Source organism: Pelophylax lessonae (assembly GCF_965119305.1).
Source record: "Pelophylax lessonae genome assembly, chromosome: 2".
NCBI classification, from domain to species: domain Eukaryota; kingdom Metazoa; phylum Chordata; class Amphibia; order Anura; family Ranidae; genus Pelophylax; species Pelophylax lessonae.
Genome location: NC_138769.1, coordinates 230,702,984 through 230,725,284, shown reverse-complemented (window position 1 = coordinate 230,725,284; position 22,301 = coordinate 230,702,984). Strand labels below are relative to the sequence as shown.

Genomic DNA, 22,301 nt, shown 5'->3' with positions numbered 1-22,301 from the left:
TTTACATTTTAGAATGGGGTGCCTCTTGATTTTGCAGAATTTTAAAGGGTGCCTTGACTAAAAAAAGGTTGAGAAACACTGGGCTAACCAACCAGAAGAGAGTCTGTATTTATCCAATGTACATTAGTCTGAATTTTTAAGAAGTTCCTTGTCTGCACAAACAACACCCTACATCTAAAATCTCAGAACATTTTACAAATATCCCACAGTGACCCATCAAGGAGCCCATAGCCTGTACCAAGATATACTTTCTGTCATTCTCGATAAGAAAACACAAAGCTATGTTTTTTATTTTTGAAAATCTGAAACCTGGCCCAAAGAAACTGAAAAAAGGGAGTCAATCAAATTTATGAAAGATTAAACCCAAATTGTTGCTATTTTAAATATAGTTATATTTTTGCAATTTCTCATAATTATATTCTAATAAATATATGGTATGGAAAAAATAACAAACAAGCTTACACTTCCATAGGTTGCTATCAGGGTCCTGATAACATAGTCCTTCTTTTTTTCTTCATTACTCTAGAAGAAGAGACATCAATATGTCATGTGGATAGGACAAATAAGGAAATGCATTGTCATTATGTAATAGAAAAATTCTCATGATACTCACACATGTGATGGAAAATGGACCGCACTGTAAGACTTCACATCCTGCCTCAACCCAATAGCGCTCACATTTTTTCTAGTCACAAAACAACACATTTTAATACATTTAAATTACACGGTTCCACGGTCTGTTAAATAATTTTTTATGATGGAATTTAAGGCCTGACCTTAGTAATTGTGGTGAAGTCTAACTGGTTATACAGTACATGTTACAACCCAAATGTAAATTGAGCATATAAATAAAAATATAGAAACCTGGGGATGTGTGGGCTCACCAAAAATCCAGGGCAGCTATACAATTTGGGTGTGTAGAATAAAACATTGGGTGGATAAGCTAGGACCCAAGCAGATGTTTCAGTTTGATTTACCAACAACTATAGGGCTTGGAAAGATCGGTGTAAATTGAATAGTTGTTTGAGGTAGGTCCTTTCACTACATGAATGTTGTTAAGTCTAATGGGCCATACACACTATAAGATTTTCTGAAGACTTACCAAAACCATATAATATGAGGTCAAACCTAAACACTTTCAATTTGTATGCAATCTGGCAGGCCCTTGCACTACATAGAAAAGGTAAATCTGAAGGAAATCTAACCACAAAAGTTGGATAGTATGTATCCAGCTTAAGGAAGATTTCACACAGACTCTATAATTAGGCTGTAATTTACTTGGTCACCCTAAAAAAAGGATCAACACCTTACCTTACAACACCTAACCATAGTAGATAATGCAGTCAGATTGTAACATGTGTGGTCTACTATTAATATCATAATTAAGGAACTCTACATTCATAGCTTGAGAAACAGAAGTCAGATGCACTGTTTGGAATGAGTGGTACAACAAGTATGAGGCAAAGCATGTAATACACGGATATTGCCCAACTTTAGCATCTTGCGGGTTGCGGAGCTGCGAACTGGGCAGACCCTATTCATGTCCTTTTACTGGCTCGTTTTTCATGCTAACATATTTTGGTTAGAGTCAGGGACCTTTTTACGCATTCCTCATAGCCCCACCCTGGTATTTAGGCATAATGTTTGGCAGTAAATTAAACGCTTTATGAAATATGAGGGAATATCAGTGCACTCACCTTTATAGGACAATGCGCAGTATGTGGAGCTATGTAAACTGGCAGAGTTTGAATATTGGTAGAAGTCAATATTTAATATATTGCCCAGTTATATTCTCAGAATGTACTGAGAACCTATCATGACCTACAGATGTCCTATCAACTACCTCCCCACAGATTCTTCCAATATTTACAACTGTGGCATGCCTTACAGGTTCAGTTAAAAATTACCAAGCTAGATGTACAGCCCATGCCACTTATAGATTTCCTCGCAATGGCTTCTGACAAAAAGGGCCTTATCTCCTCCCTATATGGACAGCTATTGGGCCAATATCAAAGTGAGGTTGCTTGTCTGCGTAGGAAGGGGTGGGAGAAAGACTTGGGAGATATTCCCGATGATGTTTGGCAGAATATATAGGAACAAGTGCCTTCTGTGTCCCTATCACCCAAGCAACGCTTATCCCAATTGTTCATAAGCCATAGACTGTATAGGACCCCTCTTAAGTTGTTCAACTGGGGCAGATGGGACACCCCTGAATGCCCACGATGCCTACATCCCATGGATTTATTTCACATGTCGTGGAAATGCCCTAAATTGTTTAGGTACTGGTGAAGACTGGTAGATACAATTGAGTGTGCATACCAAACACGCATAGATTTTGATCCTAAGATATGCCTTTTGGGTTATCGTGACGAATAAAAGGTTTCCACCTGATAATATAGTGCCTGTCAATAGACTATTATTTATCGTGAATAAAACAATCACTTTGAGGTGGCTGTCTCCAGGGCCTCCTACACATTAGGAATGGCGGCTCCAGGTTAATGATGCTCTTCCGAAGGAGCAACAGGTGTAATGTAATAGGGGCACGCCCAATAAATTCCATAAATTGTTGGACCCTACAGATTGCTACAATGCTGAATCACTGTATGGAGAAAAATGTGATTTGTGTGTGCATATGAGATAATATTCTAGGCTTTGTAATTGTCTAGGACAGTTATTAAGTCTAGTTGGTATAGTTGTGTTTACAGACATTTGCTGTGGCAAGACAGATTGTTGTGGATAGAAGGAGGAGAGCCGCTCAGGTGAGGAAAAGTGCTCCGGTGCAGGATGGATCCATCATCCAAAGTCCAACAGTTCAAAGAAAAAGTGACCGCACTCAGGAGAATTTGAAGAATGATGTGTTTATTCCCCCGTGGGATATAATCCATACAAAGCTTCACATAGACACAGGACAGGTAAACGCGTTTCACGATTGTAGGATCGCTTAACCATTACCAATGATATGGTAATGATTAAGCGATCCTAGACTCGTGAAACGCGTTTACCTGTCCTGTGTCTATGTGAAGCTTGGAATGGATTATATCCCACGGGGGAATAAACACATCATTCTTCAAATTCTCCTGCGTGCGGTCACATTTTCTTTGAACTGTAAGACAGATTGTTACCTTGTTGTGACTGTTTAATGTGGGTTATTGTCTGGTATTCTCCAGTCATACTGGAGCTTCCACATAATATTACATTACATTTGGATTTCTGTGATTCTAGCAAAGGTTCCTCCGTGCCTTAGACTACTGTGGCACCTTTTGAAAAGACACATACTGATTTATTTCTCTACTGTGTTGTACAAGTAATAACTGTTACATGGGTGGAAGCTTCCTTATATTTTGTAAATGCATGTGATTGCACTCACATTTTGTATTTTCCATTTTTATTTCCTGTCGTTTTTTGTTTTTGTGTGCTTTGTTTTAAAAAACAAAAAAACAAAAATTCCAATGAAAAAATTATTTGGAAAAAAATATATATATAAAAAGATATGAGTCACTGCAGGTAAAGAAGAGGTATGAGGCACTGTGTGTGTGTGTAATACAGAGATAGAGGTGTTCCATGTAGATGTGACATAGGACACTACATATAATTTAGAGATATGAGGCACTCATCAGTTCGTACCCCAATGTCCTTGTTATAATTATGCAAACACGGGACCAGTTACCCAAGTATCAATAGTTAGAAGGAAAGTGGTGACTTGTGAGATTGGAACCCAGTGCAACCAAGCAGGAGTTTTAACACTGCACCGCATTACAACATACAGACAGAAGTATAGAAAATAAAATACATTTCTCCATGCAACAGGTGTTCCAAGAAATGATATACTCACCTTCCCCATTTCAAACTCCATGCAGGCCATTACAATAATCTGTATAGGAAACATGATATAAGTCACAATTTCAGGATCAGGAATATTCTACAGCATCAATGTAAGGCTCCTTTTATACAGGTGGGAAGGAAGCAGTAAATTCAGGTGGCTGATCTGTGCTTTTACTGCCCCCCCCCCTTCAACCACACCTACCTACAAGCAGACATGTTGCTAATTGGATGAACACATATTGCCATAGCCACAATTATTTGCATCACAGTGCAACAATTGTAACACTACATGCTTAGTTTCACAGACAGCAATGCCTGTCATGCTCTCATGTAAATGAATGTGGCTACACTTGGCTTAGAGTTCTGGCGCAATCTGGCAATGCAAAATCGCCATTTGGCGGCAGCATCACCCCTGGAATGCTTGCAAACCTCCTTTCACCGTCCTCTGAAAAGTCTTATGGTTTAGAATCTATGGGCAAAACAACTTATACTTGGATGTATTTGACATCAAATTAAGACACGTCTGAGTTCATTCAGCCTTCACTGACAGGTGCATTTGACTGGTAGCCTAGAACCTTCTGATCTGCATTTGACCTCCTTCTAGGCTACATCAAATTGCTTCAAGCTATTTTTCCATTCCTGAGTCATTGGTTGCTAAGCACGGAGTTTGTGCTGGCATCAGCTGCTTCCTTAACTACGATTGGAAGAAAGCTACCATATATGATGTTTGGCTCCCGCTCATTGAGCAAAAATTTTGGCTTTTGGAAGAATGCTCCAAACAGGCATACTCATCGCTACTGACTAGATCCCACAGATTCAGATGGTAGATCCACTGCTTACACATTTGATAACCAAGTCATCCATTAGAGCTCCTAAAGTTTAGACACACAGGCTTCTTTTAAAGTCGAACTCAATGTTTTTGTGAACTTTAGTCAATTTGGAGCAAGCTTGTTCAGACAAAATATTTCCCTCATTAACACATGCAGCAGCTGTCAGTACTTTTTTCCAACAGAATAGATACTTCCTATACCATCCCTGGATCAAAACGGAGTTGTGCTAGGTGCTGCTCAGCCATTCACAGGAATCTTTGTATTTTCTTAATGAATACAAAGCTTCCTCTAATTGGCTGAGGTGGAGATTGTGACGTCATTCATCTGCCTCAGCCAATCATAGTTACATAGTTAGTGAGGTTGAAAAAAGACATCCGTCCATCCAGTTCAACCTATGATGTGTGTGTGTGTTTGCTGTTAACCGTACATTGTATACCCCTGTATGTTGTGGTCTTTAAGGTGCCCATCTAATAGTTTTTTGAAACTATCGATGCTCCCTGCTGATACGACTGCTTGTGGAAGAGAATTCCACATCCTTACCGCTCTTACAGTGAAGAACCCCTTATGCACTTTAAGGTTAAACCGCTTTTCCTCTAGTTTTCGTGAGTGGCCACGCGTCTTATTGTATCTCCTTTCTCTGAATAGTTTGTTCCTTATGCTCGGGTCGCCAGTACAGTATTTGTACATTGATATCATATCCCCCATCAATTGTCTCTTCTCCAGAGAGAATAGGTTCAGTGCTTGTAGTCTTTCCTCATAGCTGATGTCCTCCATTCCCCTAATTATTTTTGTTGCCCTTCTCTGGACTCTTTCCAGTTCCAGCACATCCTTCCTGAGGACCGGTGCCCAGAACTGGACAGCATACTCCAGATGTGGCCGGACCAGAGTCTTGTAGAGCGGGAGAATAATCTCTTTATTTCTGGAGTGAATCCCCTTTTTTATGCATCCCAGTATTCTGTTGGCTTTGCTTGCAGCGGCTTGGCATTGCATGCCACTGCCAAGCCTGTTGTCTACCAGTACCCCCAAGTCTTTTTCCATCCTAGACTCACCCAGAGGTTCCCCCCCTAGTGAGTAGCTTGCTTTCTGGTTTCTGGCCCCCAAGTGCATTACTTTACATTTTTCAACATTAAACCTCATCTGCCATGTAGTTGCCCACCCCATTATTTTGTTCAAGTCCGCTTGTAAGGTTTCCACATCCTGCATAGAAGATATTGGCATGCCTAGTTCAGAGAAAGCCTTGTCATTCAGAAAATACAAAAACTCCCTTGAATGGCTGAGCAGCACTCAGGCTGACTCAATTTTGTATGGGCAGCAGGACAGAAAGTCCCCGTCCTGCGGCCAGAATGCAGCACTGTATATTGCATGTGTTAGTGAGGGAAATATTTCATTTAAACCAGCTTGGTCCAAACAAACTATTTAAAGTTCACTAAAACTTGGATTTAGGCTTTAACCTGACATCTCACAATAATCATTAATTTTGTGTGTAAATACCCCTGCTTTCACACTGCTCAATTTAAAACAAAATGAGCCAAAAACACATTTGTGTTTTTGATACATTTTTGATGCATTTCCACTGCATTTCCAGTGCATTTTCTAGCTGCCTGATGCCCAGCATGCACCTGTGAAAAATGTGGCTAAAAAATGCACCAAAAAAGGCAACCATGATGCGTTTTTGATGCATTTTCTATTTATTTCAATGGGGAGCTTCACTTTTGGTGCAGTTTTGAAAAAATGCACCAAAAATTTAGCAAGCAGGATGTTTTTAAAAATGCAAATGAAACGCAACTGACCGCTATGAAGAGTTCCATTCCATATGATTTAAAGGGATGCATTTTTTGAATATTTGTATTCCTCTTTTTTTACCTGAACAAATGATCAAAAACTGATAAGTGTAAAAGGGCCCTTACTGGGCTAAGTTGCCAAAAATCCAGCAGCTTTATATTCTTTACTGACATGAGAAGGAATATCTTACCCCAACATTGTATTCCCAAATCATCCTCCAAAAGTCCACAACGGTACTTGGTAGGGGACCTTGAGTAGCTATATATGCCCGAGGACAGTAAACACCCTGCAATATATTGAGAATAAATAAAAAGAAGCACACTCCTACTGCCATCTAATTATACATAATGGAGTTCACATGATCATTAGAAAGGTGCAAAATAAGGGAATTTATTGTCTTCACTACAGGAAAAACAGCATTTGTCAAAACACCATGTTCCTGCAGGAGCCAAACACAAAGAATTACTACCTTAGCATAGATTTTTTATTTTTTTCTGCAACCATCTAATTTTCCAAAACCTCCAAAAAATTCAAATGTCACTTGCTTACAACTAGGGCAACTATGCAGGGTTGTTTATAAAACACCCTTCAGAGCTGTTATTTCCTACTCATGTGATGGGTTCTCTGCAGTTTTTCCTGTGTCTGAGTCAGTTTTATCCAAACAGCAGTACGGAAAATTCTGCAAATTACATTTTACAAAAATCCTTGTATTGTATACCTAGATTTCATGCACTGACATACAATGAATTATTTTGCCTGTGAGGGTTACACCATGAACTTACATATTAGACCTTGGCAAAGCTCATATTGTCTAAAGCAAATTACTACAATATATTTGCACATATGTATAGAGTCATCCTGTAAATGTACAGTAGATATTTAGTTAAATCTGACACTATTTAACAACTTGCCTACTGGACACTTTCACCCCCTTTCTGCCTAGGCCAGTTTTCAGCTTTCAGCGCTGTCACACTTTAAATGACAATAAGGCTGTCATGCAACACTGTACCCAAACTGGATTTTTATAATATTTTTTAAACAGAAGGCACTTTCTTTTGGTGGTATTTATTCATCACTGTTTTATTTTTTTATTTTTTGCTAAACAAATGAAAAAAGGCCGAAAATTTTGGGAAAAAAAAATATTTCTTAGTTTCGGTTATACAATTTTGAAAATTATTTTTTTTTCTCCTTCACTGATGTGCGCTGATGAGGCTACACTGATATGCTGCACTGATGGGCACTGATAGGCTGCACTGATGGGCACTGATTGGCTGATTGGACACAGCTGATCACGTGGTAAAGAGCCGCCATGATTGGCTCTTTACCCCGATCTGTGATCAGCTGCATCCAAAGGGCGGCCTGCAGGCAGCGCAAGCACGGGAGGACAACACACGATGGCCTCCCGGGAAAGTGCGGCCATGCTGTAGCCATCATTCGGCTATAGGGCGGTCACAAAAGGGTTAAATATGACTTTATGTGCACTATGACTTATTTTAAGAGCTTCAGCAGTGCCTGTGCTGATTATAAATTATTTTTTTAACATGTGTGTGGTTTTTATATGGGAGAGAGGTTGCTGTACGATTGAAGTACATGATGTGTAATGGCTTATGTGTTCTCTTTTTCAGCACTGTGCCTATGGACTAATTTACACCATGTGCAATGTCTTGCATTTTTTTGCACAAGATTATTGCAGGTGACTGCAAGGACACATAGAAAGCAATGTTTGCCTGTGCTTTGTTTATACCATGACATTGTGTACATGTGCATTGCATTACATTGCATTAAAATGCAACCTGTCTGCATTTTAACGCACATGAATGCATGTAAACTCAAAGTAAAGATATAAAAAAAAATATTTTGATTTAATATTGCAGGAGGAGGTAGGGCAAAGCTTAATCAGCTCTGTCCCTTTTAAACAATGAGAAAACATTGTATTGTATTTTGCGGTTATGCACTTTTATTTAATGATTGAGTTAACGCCGGACTGTGGGCATCACTGACAGCCAGCAGTTTTCAGCACTCAACCTTAACCGAGTTACTGAGATTGGGTGTAGCTTTAAAACCGTGATGGCAAACATTTCTGTAAAACCAGCACTGTTTTAAAATGAAATCTGGAATTTAAGTGGTTATCTTGGCAGCACAATATAATATAATGGCACTCTTTATTCTATTGCCTATAATGTTGTATCATCCGACACACTTATTGTTCAATTAATAGATATTTGTCTTTTTATTCAAGAAATGAATCATCATCCGATTATGAATTGCAGAGATTTTCCAACCTATTTTGGTTGTGACTAACATCAAGATCAGTTTTGGTTGTTTTGACTGAAGTAAAAAAGGAAGAAAGTGCCGTTGCAGTTCTCTGCTACTTTTTTTTTTTTACACTCGTTATTTTGCGTTGTATTTGCAGAAGTGTATTGAAAAAAGTCCAATACCCTGCATTTAGCATGTGTTGACCTGCAATTGCCATTCCAAACATGTATTAAAATCCTTAAGGCTCCATTCACAGATATCCATGACATTGGAGTGTAACTTTGATGCAACTTTAAGGCAAATTTGGATGGGTGCAACTTGGATACGACTTTGGCTCTGGTCAATGATAATGGCCAACTCCTGCACAACTGTTGAACTGTATAATATTCAGGTATGACTTTCGTGCACCTTTTAAGGGTTAACATTGAAGTCTATGGTCCTCAAGTTGCATGAAAGTTCATTAACTACTTTAAAATCCCTGTGACTTTAAGTCATACATATACAGTGCCTTGCAAAAGTATTCGGCCCCCTTGAACTTTGCGACCTTTTGCCACATTTCAGGCTTCAAACATAAAGATATAAAACTGTAATTTTTTGTAATCAACAACAAGTGGGACACAATCATGAAGTGGAACGAAATTTATTGGATATTTCAAACTTTTTTAACAAATAAAAAACTGAAAAATTGGGCGTGCAAAATTATTCAGCCCCCTTAAGTTAATACTTTGTAGCGCCACCTTTTGCTGCGATTACAGCTGTAAGTCGCTTGGGGTATGTCTCTATCAGTTTTGCACATCGAGAGACTGAAATTTTTGCCCATTCCTCCTTGCAAAACAGCTCAAGCTCAGTGAGGTTGGATGGAGAGCGTTTGTGAACAGCAGTTTTCAGTTCTTTCCACAGATTCTCGATTGGATTCAGGTCTGGACTTTGGCTTGGCCATTCTAACACCTGGATATGTTTATTTGTGAACCATTCCATTGTAGATTTTGCTTTGTTTTGGATCATTGTCTTGTTGGAAGACAAATCTCCGTCCCAGTCTCAGGTCTTTTGCAGACTCCATCAGGTTTTCTTCCAGAATGGTCCTGTATTTGGCTCCATCCATCTTCCCATCAATTTTAACCATTTTCCCTGTCCCTGCTGAAGAAAAGCAGGCCCAAACCATGATGCTGCCACCACCACGTTTGACAGTGGGGATGGTGTGTTCAGGGTGATGAGCTGTGTTGCTTTTACGCCAAACATAACGTTTTGCATTGTTGCCAAAAAGTTCGATTTTGGTTTCATCTGACTAGAGCACCTTCTTCCACATGTTTGGTGTGTCTCCCAGGTGGCTTGTGGCAAACTTTAAACAACACTTTTTATGGATATCTTTAAGAAATGGCTTTCTTCTTGCCACTCTTTCATAAAGGCCAGATTTTTGCAGTATACGACTGATTGTTGTTCTATGGACAGAGTCTCCCACCTCAGCTGTAGATCTCTGCAGTTCATCCAGAGTGATCATGGGCCTCTTGGCTGCATCTCTGATCAGTCTTCTCCTTGTATGAGCTGAAAGTTTAGAGGGACGGCCAGGTCTTTGTAGATTTGCAGTGGTCTGATACTCCTTCCATTTCAATATTATCACTTGCACAGTGCTCCTTGGGATGTTTAAAGCTTGGGAAATCTTTTTGTATCCAAATCCGGCTTTAAACTTCTCCACAACAGTAACTCGGACCTGTCCGGTGTGTTCCTTGTTCTTCATAATGCTCTCTGCCCTTTAAATGGACCTCTGAGACTATCACAGTGCAGAGACGGAGACTTGATTACACACAGGTGGATTCTATTTATCATCATTAGTCATTTAGGTCAACATTGGATCATTCAGAGATCCTCACTGAACTTCTGGAGAGAGTTTGCTGCACTGAAAGTAAAGGGGCTGAATAATTTTTCACGACCAATTTTTCAGTTTTTTATTTGTTAACAAAGTTTGAAATATCCAATAAATTTCGTTCCACTTCATGATTGTGTCCCACTTGTTGATTCTTCACAAAAAATTACAGTTTTATATCTTTATGTTTGAAGCCTGAAATGTGGCAAAAGGTTCGCAAAGTTCAAGGGGGCCGAATACTTTCGCAAGGCACTGTATGAATGGTTCTCATTGGAAAATACGGGGAACGACTTGCAACTTCAATGTCCAAAGTAGCATGACAAGTCGCACAAGGGTAAATCGAGGCGAAAGCAGTTGCAAACCTGAATGCTGTTGCACAAATGTAGCTAGGAAATTTCCATGTGAAAAAGAATTAACCACTTGCCGACCGCCGCCCGACTACATACGGCGGCGGTCAGCCCCTCCCAGGCAAAGTGACGTATCGGTACGTCACTAGCCTGGGAGCGAATAGGGGACGAGCGTGCGCCGCCGGAGGCACGCTCCTGCCTCCGCTTGTACCCGACGAAGCTGGTGCTTGAGACCGGCGGACCCGATCTCCGCCGGTCACTCGCGATCGTCGGGTAGAGAGGGAGAAAGGCAGGGGGCTAATGTAAACAAAGCCGCCTGTCATTCTCCCCTGTGTAAAAGCACAGATCACTCGGTCCTGCTATGTAGGACCGTTGATCTGTGCTGTTACACCACTAGCCACATCCAATGACAGTTAGAAACACGCCCCTAGGGACACACTTAACCCCTCCCTCTCCAATAAAGTTAACCCCTTCCCTCCCAGTGTCATTTTTACAGTAACAGTGCATATGTATAGCACTGATTGCTGTAGTAATGTCACTGGTACCCCCAAAAGTGTCAAAAATGTCAGTCAAGGGTCCGATTTTTCCGCCGCAATGTCGCAGTACCGCAAACAAAAACGCAGATCGCCGCCATTACGCGTTAAAAAAATAACAACAAAAATGACAAAAATCTTTCCCTTAGTTAGTAAACGCAATAACTTTTGCGCAAACCAATTAAAATACGCTTATTGTGATTTTTTTTTACCAAACATAGGTAGCAGAAAACAAATTGGCCAAAAATTTTAAAAAATTTTGATTTTTACATTTTTTTGGGGGGAATTTCATATAAAAAAAAATGTGAAAAATATTGTTATTTTTGCATAATTGTCGCTCTTTTTTTGTGTATAGCGCATGATCAAAAAAATCGCACAGGTGATCAAATACCACCAAAAGAAAGCTCTGTTTGTGGGAAAAAAAGGACGTCAAATTTGTTTGGGTACAGCATCGCGCAATTGTCCGTTAAAGTCACGCAGTGCCGAATCGCAAAATACCCCCTGGTCAGGAAGGGGGTAAAATCTTCCGGGGCTTAAGTGGTTAACAAGCATTTTAAAAAAAATTTTTAAATAGTTTTATTTTCTGCTTTTCTCACAGGTCATGTAACCTCCTTGCATTTCTGTACACTATATGATCCAGACAGTGGGCAGGAACAAGCCGCAGTATGTCCCGGTTCATACGGATGCGATGCGGGAAACCCTGCAATTTAGTGCCGGTTCCCACATCGCACCAGAAATGCACAGTGGATTACACTGAGATCTGCGAACCGCTAGCGGTGTCAATGTAAAGTTAATGACACCCCCAGATTAGTTCGCAGAGCGCAGTGCCAACTGTGAAATGGTGCAGGAATGGGATTGCATAGTTGTGAACACCTATGCGATCCGATTCCAATGTGGAAAAAGGGTCCTGCACCATTTTGGCGCAAATGCGTTGCGATTTCAGCCATACAGACTTTAATGTGGTGTTTGTTTTTGGGTTTACCACCTGCTATAAATTGTATCTAAAATTAAAAAACTTTTATTGTTGGTTTTGGAAAGAGCATGGGAGTGCTAACACCATGCCAGAGCCTACTGGAGTCCATGTGCCCCCGCTAGGGAAATTCACACTTTCTGTTTATCCTGGTGACCATTGTAAGTAGGAGAGAAAGTGATGTTGAATCCAAACAAATAAAGGCTAAATCTTAAAATTACGAAAATCTGTTCCAGTTATAGCTGTCAAAATGGGAATTTACCCTCTCTCTAGGGAGAGTTCTCCTTACTACCTGTTGTGATTCCAAAATAGGAAATAAATTAAAAAAAAAAATTAAATAAAAAGGATTTAATGTGTATCTAAACCCAAGAATAAAAAATGAATATATGGCAGCATACCATACTTCAAATGTGGAGGCTGCATTTGTTTTCTTTTTTCAAGCCTTTATCCTTTATTTCAACTGGTGAACCTGCCAGTAACATTATTCTTGTTTTAGGGTGACAATGCTTATCTACGGTGCGGTATCAATGGAACAGCAGCCTTGGCATCCTAGGATGCTAATTGTCCACGATTTGGACAATGAACACCTCCCTTCTTCTCATCTGAATATTATAAGGGGGAAGTGCTCTGTAGACCTCGGTGGTGAAATAGCCAGGGTTGATAACACTGCTTGAGATTTCAGTAAAGGTAGAGTGTATATAAAGTTAAGAGCTCACTTCATCTCTGGTAGGATCAACAGAAATTCAATAATTATATAGCAAATATAACCAAACACTTTCAATTGTATATTTTGTAGAATTCAGAGAAGGTAATTGTTAGGGTATAAATACACACTAAAGCATAAGCCCGGTTATAACTTATCTAAGCTTAAACCTACCCCCATCTCCAGCCTCAGCCCTATACTTACCACCCTGTAAAGGAAGATGTATATACCTACTTAAAAGAGAAGTATGGACATACAAAAAACAAACATTTATATGCACCTAAGTGGATGCAGCATTTATCCAATGCTGCATCGGTTCCCTGCTGGCTCTGCAGTGAGAACTGAGTGATCAAACACCGCTATCCACCCAGTTCTCCCCCTGTTCTCTAAGCATGAGCAGAGAGCCTTGACTCAGCCAGTGGCTCTCTGCTCAGACCCCCCCCCCCCCGTGCTCACTGGAGTGCTGGCCTGTGAAGGAGGCAGGAGGGGCTGACTCAGCCTCTCAACGAGCCACTCCAGGCCCAGGCATCTGGATTGATCCTGACCTGCTTGGGATCTTTCTCGAGCCTGGACCAGCTGAGTGACGTCACCCGACAACGGACTTTAGCCCACTATTGGCTGAAGACAACTCACAGCAGTGCAGAACCAACTGCACACCTGTGACCTACAGGGAAAGTTTAAGCAAAATAGCTTTGCCCATACTTCTCCATTAATCTAAGGGCAATTCAGTCCCATCACCTGATTGGCTCCCAGCGCCAGCATCAGTGTAGAAGTGGGACAGCAGACAACAGATGGCCCATAGTAAGTTAATGGGTGACGTCACCCCTCCAGGCTCTGCAGCCATTGTCACTGCTCTCTCTGCTCCCCTGAAGCTGGCTGGAGCACCCTTAGGTTAGTTAAGTATACACATCTTTCCTTTACTGGGTAGTTAGTATAGTGGTTAGAATGGGGATGGTAGTGGGTTTAAGTTTAGTCTAGTTTTGACCAAACTTCTACTTTAACCATTCCCTACTCCACCTAAACCTTAAAAAAATATTAGATATATTCAGGGCTTTTTTTCTCTAAGAATAGGTGCAGGTACTCCCCTCTTCTGAGTCACCCCTTGTCTCCACCCCCTACTGACCTTCGAGCGCTGTCCTTTGGTTCCAACCTCTACCCACCTCCCAGTACTCCCCCCCCCCCCCCTTTTAGAGAATACAGAACCAAGTATCATGTTGTGGTTCTAGGTAATTTGTATGGAATTTGTTCATGATAACTAGAAAAGCAGTAAAATAGATCCCCTGGAATCAGCAACAATAACACCCCCCCCCCCCAAAAAATAGATCCTCCCAGCAAAAATAAATCTTCCACTGCAACAATAGAAAAAACAGTAAAATGGATCCCCTGCAATCAGCAACAATAGACCCCCAACAACAATAGCCCCCCAGCAACAATAAATCCTCCACTGCAACAAAAGCCCCACCCACAACAAAATGCCCTCCAGCAACAATAGATTCACCCCAGCAAGAATAGATCCCCCAGCAGCCAGCATCAATAGACCCTTCAGCTTACCCCACTGACCCCAGAACCCCTTTGCCATTGCATACATTCAGAATGGAGGTTACGGAACTGCGTTCCCCTGCGTTCCTGCTGAAAAAAAAAAAAGCCCTGGATATATTTAAAAAGGTTTGTTCACGCAGGAAGCGTTGTCATGCATATTGCTTTCCAGTACAGCAAATTGCATGCAGAAAAGAAGATCTATTGTTGTTAATAGGATCTGTTGACATCAATGTTTTGCTTTGCTATAGTTTGACTAAGCCATACATACTATACTGCATATACATACTGTGTGCATTTTTAGTCCTGATTTTAAGAACTAGTATATTGGAAGGTGTACCTTGATAAAATTTGCATTGATAAAATCGGTATCTTCATCTGATGTTATCAGAGAGAGTTTCACACGACTATGGTCAACTGGAATACAAAAAAGCAAAGATGTATTAGCTGTTCACATCAATGTTTTGGTTTGCTATATTGCGACAAAGATATATACATAATGTATAATATATTATATAAATATATATATAATTGTTGCTGTTCTATATTACAGTATCCGATGATTGACTTCTCTATACAACAAATGTCTAATATGTTTTTTCAATTAAAAATAAAATGGTTCTAAAAGGCAGAAGGTTTTTTTACTTTAATGCATTCTATGAATTGATGTAAAAAAACCTTTTGTGTGCAGCTCCCCCACCCCAGCTCCCCTATACTTACCTGAGCCCAATCTTGATCCAGCGCTGTGCATGCTGCTCTCTCCCCACTGGCTCAGAGGCAGCAGCGGGAGCGATTCGCTCCTAAAGCTGTCAATCACAGCCAGTGAGAAGGGAGCAGGGGGAGGGGCAAATGCCAGTTGGGAGAAGCCAGGAGTGCTGGCAGGGGACCTGAGAAGAGGTGGCTGGGGGCTGCTTTTGTGCAAAACCATTGCACAGAGCAGTTAAGTATGGCATTTTTTTTTTTTTTTAAAAGACCTTTACAATGACTCAATTAAACTTCAGTTCAAGCCCAAATGTTTTGTTTGTTCTAGAATTAGAGAAGGGTTATAGCCTCTGTGATGTTATTTTTTGCTGGGTGTGTCCTGCTGTGGATTTACCATAAGTGAAGTTTTCTGGTAAGTGAACAAAAAAAAGTGCATATGAACACATGCAAAAAAGTGCACTTAGGGGTGTGCTTTGTCCAATCCCTGAAGGGGTAGGGCCTCTACCCTGATCCCCTGGGGTGCAAGGCTCCTGACAGGGACAAAGGGTTTCGAGTGGTCTGCCTAGGCAGAGGTCCTGGTGGACCCTGTTTTTCTGGGCCAGCCAAAGCCGGCCCCTGAATACCAGCTTGAGGGGCTCTCCCAAAGAGAGACCCCGGAGAAGCAAAGAGCCTGAGGGCCACACATCCTCCTCCTTGACTTCAGCGCAAGCCCGAAGACTCACACCCTCCATCTTAGTGAGAAGAAAATACACACAAAAATGAAAGTCACAAAACGTGGGAGAAAAATAAATAAATAAAAAGGTGGCTGTGCATGTTAGTGCACTGGCCAGGCCCTGAGCCCTGGTAATAAAAATTGCCCCGGACTTTAGCCAAAATGCCAAGCCCTAAAAGGCGCAGTGCAGAAAAAGTGTTTAGAGCTGTGACCTTGTGTAAGGTCACACATTGGGGTCCCACACCTAAGTGTTACTAAGAGCACCTCTGGGGTGACCACTCCCTGAGGGCACAGACACCGCAGACTCTCTGCCTTCCCTTGCCTTGGTTTACATGACCCAGTACATAAAATACTAAATATATACAAAAAATCTGTTATGAAAATTGATTCCTTTTGGTACATTACATGGTAGAACTCATGATTGCTATTTCTGGATGTGAAAATGTATACTGTGAGATAAATTGCTAGTTACTGTTAGGTTGATAAAACAAATGTTTTTTTTTTTTTTTTTTTTATCTAGAAATTACACAATATGCAATGAAAGGAAGAAGGGATACACAATATCATAATAGAAATATAATGGATAAATATGAACAATGAACCTTGAGTAATAATAGACAAAGTGAACATCTATGATATAACAATTATTCAGTATGATGAGTGTATATATATATATATATATATATATATATACAGTTTATACTTCCTGAAAATAGAGAAGCATATTTATAGAAATAAACACTATGGTGTGGATTCGCTGAGGACAAATACACTGTGCACTTAGAGAGCTTATTAAATGTGGTAAAGCTTCACTTTGCAAAGAAAGCTCAATTAGGTGCAAGGGAAAAAAATAGCATTTTTGCTTGCACATCATTGGATGACGGAGTATTACGACATTTATTAAGCTATGGGGAAAATTATTGCAATTGCACTTGGAAAGTGCACAGTCTATTTGCCTTTAGTAAATGCAGCCATTTATGTTTGAAGTTTTGTATTTGTAAATTTGAATTTTTACAGTATATATGAGGATGGATTTGGATAATGTTAGTACCAGAATACTAATATGTGTATGATCTGATTAGTCTTGTAGGTTTGATAGCGGACATGTATATAACTTCCATAGGATGCCATCAATTAAAATACTTTGCTATGGCCATCTGGATGGAGACTTTTTAGAATAAATATTTTATATTTAGTATGATTCCTATGCTTTCAACCTTTCTTTCTAGTGAAACAGGCTATAGTGATTAAACATTCCATATTCTAGATTTAAATTTTGTAATATTACGTCTGTGTTGGCTGATTCTGTTCCTGTTTCTCTGTTTGTAGTTTTTCTCGCTTACAGTATGACAGGTCATAAGAAGATTTAATATGGTAAGATTCTCATGTGCTAGTAGACATAAAAATCCTTTGTTCCTTTATTTATGAGAATACATGTAAGGTATCTTGCATGGTTACATTCATAATTTTCTGTGAGAATGTTGTAAAGAAGGTCTCTTTGTTGTGGAGTTTCTATTTCTTTTTTTGTATTTAGTCTACTGGGTTGCTTGTCTGAAAGAAACTCATCGGAAAACTCACACCAAAAAAAATTTTAACTATAAAAAAAGAGCTAAAGAAATACCTAAAAACTTTACCAACCTTCTTAAAACAAAATAATTCAAACCAACAAAATAATTTCTATTCTTTCTACAACTTTAGATGATTATCATGAAATAGATGATTTTCTAAACACCTGTGTATATATTTCACTAAAAAAGAAAGAAACCCTAAATCTATCCAGTTTCCAGCCAAGAAAACTACCTACTGCTACTACACACTAACAATGAAAGATTTTTAAAAGATAACCACATTAAAAATTAGACCAAAACATACACATCCAAACCTAACTAGAGGAGAAAAAAAAGTGCCAATCTAAAGAAAATTATCAGGAATTTAACTCTCTCCCTACCAATCTGTCCCAATTTACTAATTTACATGCCTAAAGATATGTTACAAAATGATCCTCATATCTACGTGATCACACATATCTATTACAACAACAAATGACTACAGACTAGTGTCATGACACTAACAGGGGTGTGCATGCACCAACACAAGCAAAGAATTCCTGCCAGTAACCAGCATGGGCATGCACGTCTGCGTGCCCACATATGTACACGCATTGCGTGAATGGCCGACAAAATTGGCGCCATGTACTCTATTTAAACAAAGGAATGGTGCAGAAGATCCTGGCAACCTATCTCTAGATCTCCTATCTGGGTATTACCTTGTACCATACTACAGTTCCTTCCATGAACATTCCTGAGACTCCAATCTGCTGCCCAGGTTACCACCTGTGTGGACCAAACCCACAGACAACTACCAACTGCCAGTAGCTCCAGCACCCATGCTACTTTGTGCCCTGCGTACATATCCTCATATTCAGGCATGTTCGGACCAGAGCCTCAAGAAAAGCCCTCTCATCACCTCAGCCTTCAAGAAGGTACATGACAACTACTACGTTTCTCTACACCAAATCACTCTCAATGCCACACAAAAATTTGGCCTAAAAGAAGTCATAAGTTCTATACAGACAAATGTTCTTTTTGCTACCAGACAAAAGGAAATTCTTTCTGGAAGGAATACATTTCATCCTTGCCCATAACCTATTTTCATTTGAAAACAAATACTTTGCGTAACGAAAAGGAACAGCAATAGGCACAAACTTCGCACCAAGCTATGCAAACTTAGAAATGGGCTTCACTGAGTCAAAAATGCTAAAAACTGATATCCACTTTAACCCTCAAAAATCAAATGTGGCTTTACCTTTACTCCTGATCATAACACATGTATTTTTAAATTTTTAGATTTGCAACTCTATATTTTTGAAAACATGCAGATTTCAATACTAATCATCTGAAAAGCTGGAAAACAAATATACCATATGGACAATTTCAATGTTTACGAAATAATTGCTCCACACTAAAATATTGTATTGTACAAGCCTCTAGATTTGCCAAAAAATTAATGTGGGATACAATCCAAAAACCCTAAAATCAAAACTGGAAAGAATAAAAAAGGATGACTGCACACCTGATAATAAAAGTGCTGTCTTCTTCATTCCACAAGTAGAATCCAGACAAACACACAGTACATAGGAAACATGGTTAGAGTGTTTCACATTTAATTATGGTGATGATTACGTTTCTGTGACGTCCAACGCATTACCATGTTCCCTGTGTACTGTGCTTTTGTCTGAATTCAACTTGTGAAATAAAGAAGTTATAGCTTTAATCATCAGTTGTGCGGTCATTCACCTTTTTTCTTCCCAGTGATCATGGTATGAACTGGACCTGCACCCTACTTCATCTGGAGCAGTGTCGTTTCTATAATCTGAAATTAAAACCTTGAATTAAAACAGAGAAAAACTAAAACTTCCTGATTCGAAATAAGAAAGAACACATCCTAAGAAAAATTGAAATGTTATCGCAAATAGAATACACAATACTGTAAAAAAAAGAGGACATTAAAATCACACTGGCACATGCTCTTGCAAGACCCATATCTTAAAACAACTATACCAAAGTTACAGACATATACATTCAAATGGGAAAAAACTATAAAAAGAAATCTTAGCACTCAGTAGACTAAAACAGAAAAAGAATTAGAAACTCTACAGCAAAAAGACCTCCTTGACAACAATCTGACAGGAAGTTATAAATGTAACCATGCCAGATACATCATCTATAATGTGGTAAATAATTTAACAAATGGTTTTAAGTCTACTAGCACTTGAGAATGTTACCTGATTAAATCTTTCATAGCCAGCAACACAGAATATGTAATCTATCTTTTGGAATGTGCAAAAAAGCTATCAGCGCAGATATGTGAAATAAATAGAAAAAGATTTTTTGAAAAAAATATCCGGCAGCCACCACCAGATAGTGTTATCCACTTCCACAATATAAGTAATTCAAAACAAACAGGTGCTGCGCCAGAAAAATTAATATTGAATATGTCAAAAACAAAAAATTATATGTATAATGACAATATGTGTAAATAATAAGCAAACTCAATGACCTTAAATCATAAGTGCTTCTCAATATCACACAAAAAAAAAAAATCAAAAAATAATTAAGTGTCAATAAATCAATATGTGAATACACTCAAAATCATGAAATTAAATGTCCATAAATAGGTGCATTCCAATCCTCAAAGTAATGGCCACCACAGACGTGATTAATATATGATATTGTGCTTCACTCCACCGCCACCAGACATCAAAGCCTCTCACCTTAAGATTAGACCCAGAACACTGAGTCAAAAACAGCTTTTTTACCCCTCTGGGGTCACAGGCAGATGTCGCCAAATGGTAAGGAGGTCTCAGACGGATGCACAGGGACAAGGTAACAGCGATGGTGCCGCTTTCACACAGGGCACATAGAGATCACCACATAAGCAAAGAAGCAAAAAGAAATCTAATGCTCTTCGTGCGGATATGCTGACTTCTACTGTTGAAGTCAGTGCCCAATAGGCTTAGACGTAACGCGTATAGGGGGGCGGAGCCTACCCTGCTGCTCGGTGTATCCTCTCAGCTGTGCGATCTCATTGCTACAAGCATGACTCCAAGTGGCTGTTTGTGAGTATATTGATTTTAATAAACGGCTGTTACCAGCTTATCCGCACAAAGAGCATTAGATTTATTTTTGCTTCTTTGCTTATGTGGTGATCTCTATGTGCCCTGTGTGAAAGTGGCACCATCGCTGTTACCTTGTCCCTGTGCATCCGTCTGAGACCTCCTTACCATTTGGCGACATCTGCCTGTGACCTCAGAGGGGTAAAAATGCTGTTTTTGACTCAGTGTTCTGGGTCTAATCTTAAGGTGAGAGGCTTTGATCTCTGTTGGCGGTGGAGTGAAGCACAATATCATATATTAATCACGTCTGTGGTGGCCATTACTTTGAGGATTGGAATGCACCTACTTATGGACATTTAATTTCATGATTTTGAGTGTATGCACATATTGATTTATTGACAATTATTTTTTTGATTTTTTTGTGTGATATTGGGAAGCACTTATGATTTAAGGTCATTGAGTTTGCTTATTATTTACACATATTGTCATTATACATATAATTTTTGGTTTTTGACATATTCACTATTCATTTTTCTGGCGCAGCACCTGTTTGTTTTGAATTGTCTTTTGGAATGCCCATGCGGCCTACAGTTTGGGGAAAGGGCCACAAAAAAATTAAATAAAATAAAAAAAAAACAGAATCAGCTAACACAGATGTAATATTACATAAATGAAATATAAATACAGAATATCTAAGCACTTTTACCTACTTTGCAAGAAATATAAAACTTAACTGATTGTCATAGCCCATAGAACATAATAATGTTTCAGAACAGTATGCCAAATACAAAAGTTTCAAAGCATGGGATTCCCACTGGTTATCTATACTGCAAAGCCTCAATCTAGATGACCTAAACAAAGTGCCAGTTCACACACAAATCACACAGGAACACGATCTGGTAACAATATCTAAAGCCATCTTTTTCTCTGTTTCTCCTTTTATACAGTATATAATACAACTATATATATATATATATATATATTTATATATATATATATATATATATATATATATACACACACACACTGTATATATTTACAAATGGATAATAATATTAAATATGTACACATTGTCTATTATCACTGGTTCATTGTTTATATCATTTATTATGTTTTTATTATTATATTGTGTATCGCTCACCCAGTTCATTGTACAGTATATTGTGTGTTTATGTCCATTTGTATTTTTATCTACCATTATCATATATGACTACCATAACATTTTTATACAGTTTATTACCTAATATTGTTATACTATTGTAAGTCCCCCTAGGGATATTAGAGTGGTTGTAAAGTCAGAGAGTAGGCTTACTGCGAGACCCTCTGTTCTAATAAGCTAAACTACACTGTTTAATTGTTTTTTAACCACTTTACCACCGGAGGATTTTGCTGTCTTACGTCCAGGCCACTTTTTGCGATTCGGCGCTGTGCGACTTTAACTGACAATTGCGCGGTCATGCAACGCCGTACCCAAACGAAATTTACATCCTTTTTTCCCCACAAACAGAGCTTTCTTTTGGTGGTATTTGATCACCTCTGCGCTTTTTATTTTTTGCAATATTAATAAAAAAATGCAAAAATTTTGAAAAAATAACAATATTTTTCTACTTTGACAGTTCAAAAATATCCAAT

At 39.1% G+C, this 22,301-nt stretch overlaps 1 protein-coding gene across 1 annotated transcript in view; it reads right to left on the bottom strand.

Moving 5' to 3' along the window:
• The window catches only part of PTPN22 (protein tyrosine phosphatase non-receptor type 22), a 230,343-nt gene that overhangs the window by 85,030 nt on the left and 123,012 nt on the right, over positions 1-22,301 (bottom strand). The window contains exons 3-7 of the mRNA XM_082246091.1: positions 14,981-15,057; positions 6,625-6,720; positions 3,833-3,871; positions 614-685; positions 463-522 (exon numbers count right to left, since the gene is read on the bottom strand). Of these exons, the coding sequence (XP_082102217.1) occupies positions 463-522; positions 614-685; positions 3,833-3,871; positions 6,625-6,720; positions 14,981-15,057 (344 nt within the window). The remainder of the gene's footprint in view (positions 1-462; positions 523-613; positions 686-3,832; positions 3,872-6,624; positions 6,721-14,980; positions 15,058-22,301) is intronic.